The sequence below is a fragment of the Pseudonaja textilis genome, chromosome 2 (genome assembly GCF_049901715.1).
Source record: "Pseudonaja textilis isolate UNSWEBS1 chromosome 2, rPseTex1.2, whole genome shotgun sequence".
NCBI lineage: Eukaryota > Metazoa > Chordata > Lepidosauria > Squamata > Elapidae > Pseudonaja > Pseudonaja textilis.
In genome coordinates, this window is record NC_141991.1 from 130,441,432 (window position 1) to 130,452,126 (window position 10,695).

At 38.6% G+C, this 10,695-nt stretch overlaps 1 protein-coding gene across 1 annotated transcript in view; it reads left to right on the forward strand.

The window, feature by feature from the left end:
* The window catches only part of LOC113445493 (retinol dehydrogenase 7-like), a 34,165-nt gene extending 24,421 nt beyond the window's left edge, over positions 1-9,744 (forward strand). Inside the window, exons 2-4 of the mRNA XM_026714678.2 lie at positions 5,840-6,098; positions 7,784-7,941; positions 8,545-9,744. Of these exons, the coding sequence (XP_026570463.2) occupies positions 5,840-6,098; positions 7,784-7,941; positions 8,545-8,762 (635 nt within the window). The 3' untranslated portion in view covers positions 8,763-9,744. The remainder of the gene's footprint in view (positions 1-5,839; positions 6,099-7,783; positions 7,942-8,544) is intronic.
* The last annotated feature ends 951 nt before the right edge of the window (positions 9,745-10,695 follow it).

Consider the following 10,695-nt stretch of genomic DNA (forward strand, 5'->3'; position numbering starts at 1 on the left):
TACTTTTCAGCTATTTTAATGGATGAACTTGTCTAACCCACTGAGAAAAGTTTGCACAGTAAGACACAGTAGTCACTTCGTCAACCAACTATCCAGCTAAAATGCTACTCTAGCATCTGAAAGAAAGTAACATTGTATTTCATCCTTTCCTAACAATTAATGATACTCCCTTTTTCCTGACACAACCCATGATAAATTTAGCCACACTTTTGCCTTTTCAGGGCTTTTAGCTTCAGATTTAGGCTCCCCACCAAAAATGTTATTTGTAAGTTGGAAATCAACATCCTTTAAATTTTAATGTATGAACACTGGAATGTTGTAAAATGCATGGTGTATATGTTCATATGCTGCATACACACCATCCATACAAGAAATCCTTGGTTAACAATAGTAACTGGGACTAGATTGGCTGACTGATTTGAGTGATCTAAGTTTGTCTTTTTACTGTCTGTATGATTCCAAGACTGGAAGACCTCTATGGTCCCTCCTAACTCTGTTATTCTGTTATGCAAATGTCATCAAAACAAAAAACAGAAATTTTAAAGCTAAATGATGATTCGGGACTGGCAGGCGAAGTGCCAAGTAAAAAGAAAAAAGAAATAAAGAGCTTTATTAGGTCTTTACATTACATTCCAAATTGATGAGCCAGAGCTTGGCAATTTTGCACTTTTCAGCTATTTTAATGTACAGTATGAGCTTGCCCAACCCACTGAGAAAAGTTAGCATTATGTCTCCTAGAGAGGTAAAACCTGATGGCTTGAAACGAACCCATTTTTTTTCACATTGCTCCTGCATAAAAAGGATGAAAAACAGATTCCATCACTTTTGTTCCTCATGCACATTTTCAGCCACTCAGTTGCTGCTGCAACATTCTCTGTGTTGGTGACATCCAGCAGAGTGGTCTTTAACCGGTCCGATGTGACCTTTTCCAGCTGTTCTGCCCCTTCTGGAGTGAGACTAGAGGCCAATACCCGCAGACTCTGAGCATCCAACTGCCTGGCCAGCTGGTTCCCAAAGCCAGAATCACAGCCCATGATACAGATCAAATATAATATCCAGTTCCAGAGTATCATAGAAGATGATAAGATCAGAACATCTGTATGTGGCAAGGCATCATAAAGTACAGAGTAGATAAACCCAATGCTACACTTTTGAGTTACCATTGTAAAGAGGCAGGACTTGGTTTACAATGTGAGTAGATTGAGAGGATACATGACTTCCTCCCCCTTTGAGCGTAAAGAAATCATACAGCATATTTCCTGAGATAGGTAATTCTGTTCTCCTTGGAAAGCATTATGGTGTGTTGCTGTGCAATAATCCATTTTAGTATAATCTACTCTATATACAGGAATAGTCAGCAAGGGATGTTGATATTGCACTTGCTTGCTTGCATAATCATAATATTTGCACATCTCAAAGTGACCTGGTCACTACATAAACTAAAATGCAAGTAAACATTATACATATATGCTATTTCAAACAACCAGTAGAGTTCTATTGAATAAAAAGACAATCATCAGCCACAAATAGGGAATTCTTTCTCCACCAATGCATATGAAGTGGGGTGGCTATCACCTTTTATAAATGAATAGAGTTTTCTGCTTCAATAGGAAGTTGGACTAGAGGACCTCTGAGGTCTCATCCAACTCTGATAGTCTGTGTGTGTGTCATCGGTGATTTTTCTTTGTATTTTAGTCTGGGTTTATCCTCAATAATTCAACTGAGGGCATTCTATTTGAAGGAACAATCCCATGAAGTTTTATTTAATGTCTGATTAATGAGCTACCTACTCATCTTCCATATCCAGTTCTCACTGCCCTTACACCAAGTGAAGTTGGGAGAGAGAAGGCCATGCAAATTGGTGCAGCCGGACAATGCCCATCCACAGAAGAACAGCAGAGGCATAGAGACTGAGAAGTCTGTTTCTACTATGGAGACTCTGGGTACATGACCAAGGACTGTCCCAAAGGTGCTTTTTCAAGAGGCAACAGGACTTTCTGGTTTTTCTTTGAAAACGTTTGGCTTCTCATCCAAGAAGCTTTTTCACCTTTGACTGGATGGTGGGGAATGGAAGTGAAATGTTTTGGGTGAGAGGCTGAGGAAGCTTCTTGGATGAGAATATCATCCTTGCTGCCTTTCCTGCACGCTTTCCATCTTTTTCTTATTATGGTGACCAGAACTGGATGTAGCATTCCAAGTGTGATCTCACCAGCATGCTGTAAAGCCAAATATCATTTCTCATTGTCTTGATACTGTCCCTTGTTGATGCAGCTTAGGACAGCATTTTTTGATAGCTTTAACTTCTTTCTAGTCCCAGCATTTTTTTCTTGGAGAATTTAGATGAAGTTCAACAACTACTTATAATCCAACTGACCAAAAGAAGTCCCAAAGGTGCTTTTTCAAGAGTCAACTGGACTTTCTGGTTTTTCTTTGAAGATGTTTTGCTTCTCATCCAAGAAGCTTCTTCAGCTCTGGATGAGAAGCAAAATGTCTTCAAAGGAAAACCAGAAAGTCCGGTTACCTCTTGAAAAAAGCACCTTTGAGACAACTGTGACCTGGATGGTTGAGAATCTCCATTGACCAAAATAAAAAAGGAAAGAAAGGGTTGCATTAGGTCTTTACCGCAGTTTGATCATATACATTTGCAAATGAAGCATTTCATGGTGTTTAAAGTGGGCGTAATCTAACAGCTGTATTAAAAACACAGCTATGAGGTGATTATTGTGCCCACTTTAGGAGAAATCAGATTTTTACTTAGTGAACAGATTGCTGGCAAATGTTCAGCATTGAACTTATTAAATAGGATCTGTTGGATTCTCTTACACCTTTTCATTCATTATTCAGGAATAGGGAAGAGAAAAGCAGAGTCAATTAGTATCATCTGTAAATCAGTTATCTGAAATGAGTAATCATTAGAGAAATGACATGGAAAGGGCCTATTTTATGCAGATTTCACTTTTTCTTCTTGAAGAGTCTACATATAAGATATGTGCTGCCTAAAAAAATCCAGAACTTTTGGAAAAATGGGTATGTAATTTAAAAAAATCCATAGCTGATGTTGGGAGGAGAGGAATATAACATTAATTTCACTAAATATCAATGGATTGAATTCCCCGACCAAGCGAAGGCAAATGTTAACAAAATTAATAAAACAGAATGTTGATACTATATGCCTTCAAGAAGTACATATCCAAAAAAAATCAGAGTAAATATTTGGAATTCCCCAAATTAGGAGAATTGTATGTAGCATTGGCAAACCAAAAGAAATGACGGGTGGCCATGTATATATAAAAAGGGATGAATGCAAAACAAATTTACATGGAAGAACAGGGCTGAATCTTAATGGTACAATTGGAGATATCGCAAAAACAAGTATTGTTAGTGGGAATATATGCACCGAATGTGAATTAAAAAACATTCTACCAAAAATTATATGAAAAAATAGTGGAGACAAGACAGGCTAATATATGCTTGGTCGGGGACTTTAATGCCATAGTTGATAGTGAAAAAGATTATATTGGCAAAGAACAAAAAAATAAATAAAAAAGAACTTTCTACCAAAACCATTCTTTGACTTAGTACAAGAAACTAACCTAGAAGACATATGGCAGAAAAGACACCCAAATGAAAAAGAGTATACATTCTATTCAAACCCCCACCATTCGTGGTCCAGAATTGATATGGCATGGACAAATAAGACAACTGGAAATGAAATATCCAAAGTAGAAATAATGCCCAATATATGGGCAGACCACAACCCATCAAAAATTACCTGGAAAGGACACATCAAATTAAAATTGATGCAAGACAGTAAACGCAGAAGTGGTTTTAGGCTACAAGACTGGGAACTTTACTATCAAGCAGCGATATTGAATTGGATTAAGGATTGGGCTAAACTAAGTGATAAATGAATATTAATGATAGAAGGTCATGACCTCCATGAAGGTTGGCATGCGTATTTATGGGAGAAAAAGGGTAAAACATAAGGTTATTTTAATAAACATCAAATAAGAGATTCATTACTACAAACATGGAGAGAGAAAAAAAGAAACACTACACAAGAATGGTTGTCAATCATGGAGGCCATGATACATCCCAACAGATTAAATTTAGGTAAAATGATAAAATAAATGATAAAATACAAGGATCTATTAAATGCCCAAGGGGGATTAAAATCAAATCAAGAATTAAAAGAACAAGGAATTACAACTAATTGGTGGCCATATCTCCAAGTTCAAAATAGATACAAAACAGACTCAGAAGAATTTGAGTTTGATAAATGCTTGCTAGATTTTAGAATGGAAGAAGAAAGAGTAAAAGATATGATTATAGCATGGGCACGGAATTTCGGTTATAATATAAATTTAGACGAGTGGGAAAAATTATGGAGTATAAATTATAAATTAACAATGTCCGCAACATACAAGGAAAATTTATATAAAATGTTCTATCGGTGGCACTTAGCCTGACAAGATTAGCCAAGATATATCCGAAAGCCAATCCAAAATGTTGGAAATGCCAACGAGTTGATGGTACCAACTATCACATGTGGTGGCTGTGCCCTCAGGCCAGGACCTATTGGAATAAAATTAGGAAGTGGACACAAGAAATTATTGGAAGCCAAATTGAATTCAAACTGGAAATCTATTTACTTGGGATTATTCAAAAACAATATACAAAAAAGATTAAATATCTAATTTTACACATATTGACAGCGACCAGAATAGCTTATGTACAAATGTGGAAAGAGCAGAGGATTCCAACTGAAGAGTTAATCATACAAAAAAACAGCAGACTGTGCTGAGGTGGACATGCTCACACTTAAAATGAGAGGGAAAGAAGAATCAGAATACTACTCAATTTGGCATGGATAGTACATGTGGCTAGAAAAAGATAAGAATTAGAAAAGATGATTAAATAAGAATTCTCAAGAAAGTGATACACAAGATATGATAGGATAGACAGAAGGATCAAAGATGTATAATAATAAGTGTAATATATGTATTAAGGATAGGTATGAATAGATGTTAAAAGAATAAAACAATATTAAAGATGTATAATAATAACTATAATATAAAGGCAATATGTACTGATTAATGATAAACAGATAATATAGACTAAAATAGATACGAATAGATGTTAAAATATAAGACAATATTATATGTGGATGTCAATGTTGTTGAACAAGTAATTAAGATTTGTACTGGTGGAAAATAATAAAAATTTATTCGAAAAAAAACCCAGCATGGCATGGGTCCAGTTTACTTGAGGAATTGTCTCATCTCAATGGGACTCGCCCACCCCACCCATTCTGTTACAGGAGGTCAAGAAATTCTGGTTGGTGAGGCCCAGGAGAAAAGCGTTCACTATGCTTCTGATGTTTGGAACATCTTGTCACCTGGAGTGAGAGGTGATCTTTCATAAAGACCTGAAGACCTGGCCCTGCCAGTTGGCTGGGGTCCTAATAGTGGAGTATCATGTTGGAGATAGCAGTAACAATAGCACTTAGACTTGTATACCGCTTCACAGTGCTTTACAGCCCTCTCTAAGCAGTTTACAGAATCAGCATATTGCCTTCAACAATTTGAGTCAACAATTTGAGATGGTTGATGGACCAATAATAGATCGAACCTCCCCATATACACCTCCTGCCTTCCCTCCTCATCTTTTAAATATAATTTGTAGTTATTAGAAATATTTATTTCTATGGTTTTACTGCTTTTAACATTGTAAGCAAACCAAAGTTCACCTTGTGGCAAGATGGGTGGCAAATAAATTTAATAAATAAATAATGGTGAAATTGTTTCCTCCATAATCCCACTTTTATTTCTCCTCACAGGGCTTTGGGGGTTAGTAAACAATGCAGGCATTAATTGTCTCGTTGCTCCCAATGAGTGGCTGAGGAAAGAGGACTTTGCCAAGGTGCTGGACATCAACTTGCTTGGGCTGATTGACGTGACGCTCCAGATGCTGCCCCTGGTGAGGAAAGCCAGAGGGAGAGTGGTCAACATGTCCAGTTCGGCAGGAAGACTGGCAGCCTATGGAGGTGGATATGTCCCCTCCAAGTTTGCTGTGGAAGGCTTTTCAGACACTCTGAGGTAAAATATAAACTCGGTAGCTATTTTTCTTGTTTAGCAGAAAATGTTGTTTAGTATTACATTTGAAACAGCAAAGCACTTAGTCCTAGATTTAATGGGACCTAGACCTAGATTTTATGGGAACAAGTTTGAGATAGTCCTTTGGCCTGTCTGGTGCAGTCCTGCATTACACTCTGATACCAGAAGCTCTCAAAATGTTCAAGCAGTTGTATATGCACAGATAAAAGTAAGGTTTGGGGTAAATAACAGCACCTTCCAAATTGAGCACACAACAACAACCCTGTGAGTCAAGTTGGGCTGAGAGAGAGAGAGAGAGACTCGCTCAAGGTTACTTAACTGTCTTTGATGCTTAAGAGAAGACTATAACTCAGAACCTCTCCATTTTTTAGCTTGTTACCTTAACCACTATGCCAAATGGACATGTAATGGCTAAAATATATACACTTTTCATGAAGTTTGAAATGGAAGAACAAGTGAAAACATACTTGATAACATGGGCTAGGATCTTTGGACATAATTGATGCAACAGTGGGAAAATATGTGGTTGAAAATGACTGAAATTCCCATTAGGTTATATCGTAAAAGAAAATTTTATAAAATGATGTAATGTTGGCATATGAGTCGAGAATAATTGTCTAACAATGTCTAAAGTACTTCAAATCTATGTTGGAAATGTTGGCAACATGAAGGGTCATTTTATCATGTTTGGTTATCTTGCAGAAAATCCAGAAAATTTTGGGTTCAAATACACATAAAGATATAAAGAATTTTAAAGATGAATATTCAATTGAAACTAGAACTGGATAGACAATTAGAAAAGAGATGTGGAAGATTGTTTTTATATATGATATGTTGGAAGAAATATCTTTCTGGGTTCAGTTCCAAGTGCAGAAAAAGACACTGGAAACATGGAGGCTGTTCGGAAGGTTTAATGGTAGACAGGAGGACCACATGGCCTGGAGCTCCAGAATGAAAAGGAAGGATGATCACATGCTTCGAGGTGAAGGAAGAGATCAAGGAAAAAAAAAGCTGAGGTGCTGAGAGTGTCTAGGTTTTATCATCTTTGTTGGGATTTGAATTGGATTCTGAATGGTTGTCAGACTCCCATGAGGCCATGCAGGGGCAACTCTGTAAGCTGTCCTGAGTTCCAGGCTTGGTTGAGCCTTGCTGGATGATGATGCACTGAAAGGGCATTTGAGCAATTGCTATAGCTTTACCTGGAGATCTTTGTTATGTAAAGTATTCTGGCCCAGGCCTTAATGGCCCACCCATTAACAAAGGTGGGGGTGAGCATCTACTTCTGAGTTTCTACTCCCTTTAGGGGAAATATTCTGCCTTTTTAATATTTCCTAGGATATTTCAATTTTCTAGGAGAGGGGTGGGTGCCAACTTCCTACAGATAACTGCTACGAGTTTTTATGTGCACAAAAATGTAAGGACTCTGAAATACCCACAATGGAACTCAAGGCAAAGTACACATTGTTTCAACCACCTATTTCTCCCACAAAAATAACCTTGTGAGTTAGATTGACCGAGAGGCAGTAAGCAACCCAAGTCACCTACAAGGGAGTGTTTGTGACTGGAGTAGAGTATGAGCTCAGTCTCCCTGGTCCTAGGCCAAGACCTTAATCCTTCCACCTCAGAGACTCTCCTTATGCAAAGATAATCCTTTTGTTCCAATACAGGCGAGAGCTTTCTCCTTTCGGAGTCAGAACCAGCATCATTGAGCCTGGAGGCTTTGCCACAAATGTGTTCAATAACGTAGGAAATAACATAAAGGATGTGTTCAACCACATGCCTCCACACATCAAAGAATGCTATGGACAAACATACCTGGATGCATGTGAGTAAAAGAAGAACCCTAGAAGGGTTTTTGTCTGTGTATGTGTTATCTAGTAGGAAAAGGAGCAGGAATCATAAAGGAAACCAAAGCCAATACAAGACATTTGGCTACTTGAAATAAGTCAGGAACAGTTGTCCTTTATTCCCTCACTGACGGTCAAAGGGCAAACTAGCCAGGTTATTTTCCCACATTTGGTAGAAAATCCCATGTTGCTCCATCTTGGCACAGAACAAATACTGTAAAATAGCACGATAAATAACAATCTGCTATGCTTTCAGGATGTTTAATGCATCCTGCTTGAAGTGATTATCTCAGTTCACCTCATGACAAGCCCGAGCCTTGAATTGACAGTCCCTACCCATCCCATAGCCATTCCACTTTGGAAGCATCTTAAATATTTTCAGCTACCTCTTTGGGCTGAGAAGAGAGCTTTCCATTGTTTGCCCTTTGCACACAACAAGGATACCTGACACCTTATCTCCCACTGTGCCTTTCTTCCAGAACATAGAGTTGGAACCCTCATATTTCTTCTATATAAAATATAACATAGAAACTACTATAGAAAGATAACCCATTGACTGATTTTTGCTTCATATTTCTTAGATTACAGATTTATATGCACCCTTGAGAAGAAAAGCCAGAAGAACCTCTACTTGGTCACCGATTGCATAGAACATGCTTTGACGTCTTGCTATCCTCGTACCCATTACTCAGCTGGCTGGGATGCAAAATTCCTCTTTCTGCCTGCCTCTTATTTGCCAACTGCAATAACAGATTACGTATATACCTTTGTTTTTCCAAAGCCAGCACAAGCAGTGTAGATTCCATTGTAGCAAATGTACAGATAGTCCTCAATTTATGAGGACTTATTAGATGACAGCACTTAAGAGATAAAAATAGCTCTATTCATAAGGAAATATCATCACCCAAGATCAAACACGAAAAAAAAAAAACCACAATAGAAACTACCCAACTCCCTTTCAGAACACAAGCTCCTTCATTGCATCATCTCAGCAGTTCAAACTTCAACTAAACCTGGGAGCTCAGACAATCTCAGCTATGACCCCTACATAACCCCTACATGCAGGGGTGGGATTCTACCGGTTCGCACTTATTCGCTAGAACTGGTTGTTAACATGCTAAGTAGTTCAGAGAACCGGTTGTTAGAAGAAATTAGTGGTCTAATCCTGTAAGGAAGGAAGGAAGGAAACATTCTGGTGTTGCTTACAGAAACTGCCTCTTCGTTAGGCCTTATTACATTCTTGGTAGGACTAGACTTCCTGTCTCAGGAACTTCTCTGGAATTTTTTTGCTGGCACTTTGCTTGTGTGGAGTGACCATTCAAAGTTACAATGGCATTGAATAAAGTGACTTATGACAATTTTTCACACTTACGACTGTTGCAGCATCCCCACAGTCATGAGAGGCCAGGCGAGGAGATGCATGCCTCGATATGAGTGATGTTGAGTTGGCCACACCCAGCCAATAACATGACCACCAAGCTGTGTCCACCCAGTCACATGACCACCAAGCCACGCCCACCACCTAAGCCATGCCCACAAAACCGGGTATTAAAAATTTGAATCCTACCCCTGCCTACATGGCATCATGGGCGTCTGACAACAGCCAATTGAATACATGTTCTTGCACAGAAACAGGAAGTTAAATGCAAAGAGAAGGTATAAAAACCCTCACTCTCAACTCCATGTCATCAGCTGCCCAGGACCTCAAACCCACGTGATTCAAACCCATGTGATTCACCCATGTGATTCTGATTCATCATTAAACCATCTTTCCAAACAGCCTCCAGGTTTCTAGTGTCTTTCTTGCAGCTTGGAACTGACCAGATGGATATTTCTTCCCACACTAGCATGCTTTCATTTGAATTTCTGGGATGGGGTTGGATTAGATGGCCTAAATGGCCCACGCGATTCTAGAAAGCAAGATATATTTGGAAATATGCCTATTACATCTGACAATCATCAACAAAGCCAGGAACAGCCTGAGAAATCAAGTTCATTACTCCGAAGCCAAGTGGGAATGTAGTGAGATCATCTTTGAATTTAGCAAGTAACAAAGTATGAGCCAGGCAGAGGCTGCATGACAGAAATTAGTCTGCCAAACAATTTGGGCTGCAGTCAGTTTTACACTTCTTAGTGACCTTGGCAAAATTTTCTTCCCTTTCCTTTTAGTTTCCTCGTTTTTCTGGGAATACCACAGAACTGATTGGGCGGCTGAGATGAGATAAGTCACACTATTTTCAGTCTCTGATTTTGCTCAGTTTTGTTTTCAGGCCTTTCCCCACAACTGAACTGAAATGTTTTCCATCGATTCTAAACTCAGCAAAAACAACAACAGCAACAAACCACCCTATACCAGCATAAAAGCTGCAGCCTTCGTTTACTCATCCCCATCCTACCCTATCACTTCCATTTCCAGTCCCTGATTTTCCTCCATAGGAATGGGTGACAAACAGATATTATACATATTGAGGCTGGCTTTAAATGATGTCCAGAGAAGAGGAAAAATCCTGACTGGATTATTGCAATCCACTTTACATGGGGTTGCCCTTAAGAAAAATCCATAAATTGCAACCATTGTAGAATACACATTTCTGCCTCCCTCTCCCTGTAACAGTCTGTCCAAGTTACACTGCTATTTTGTGAGCTACACTGGCTCACCGTTGCTTCTAAGTGCAATTCAAGGTGCTGGTTATCACCTTAAAACTATACACAGCACAGAGATAGGTTATTTG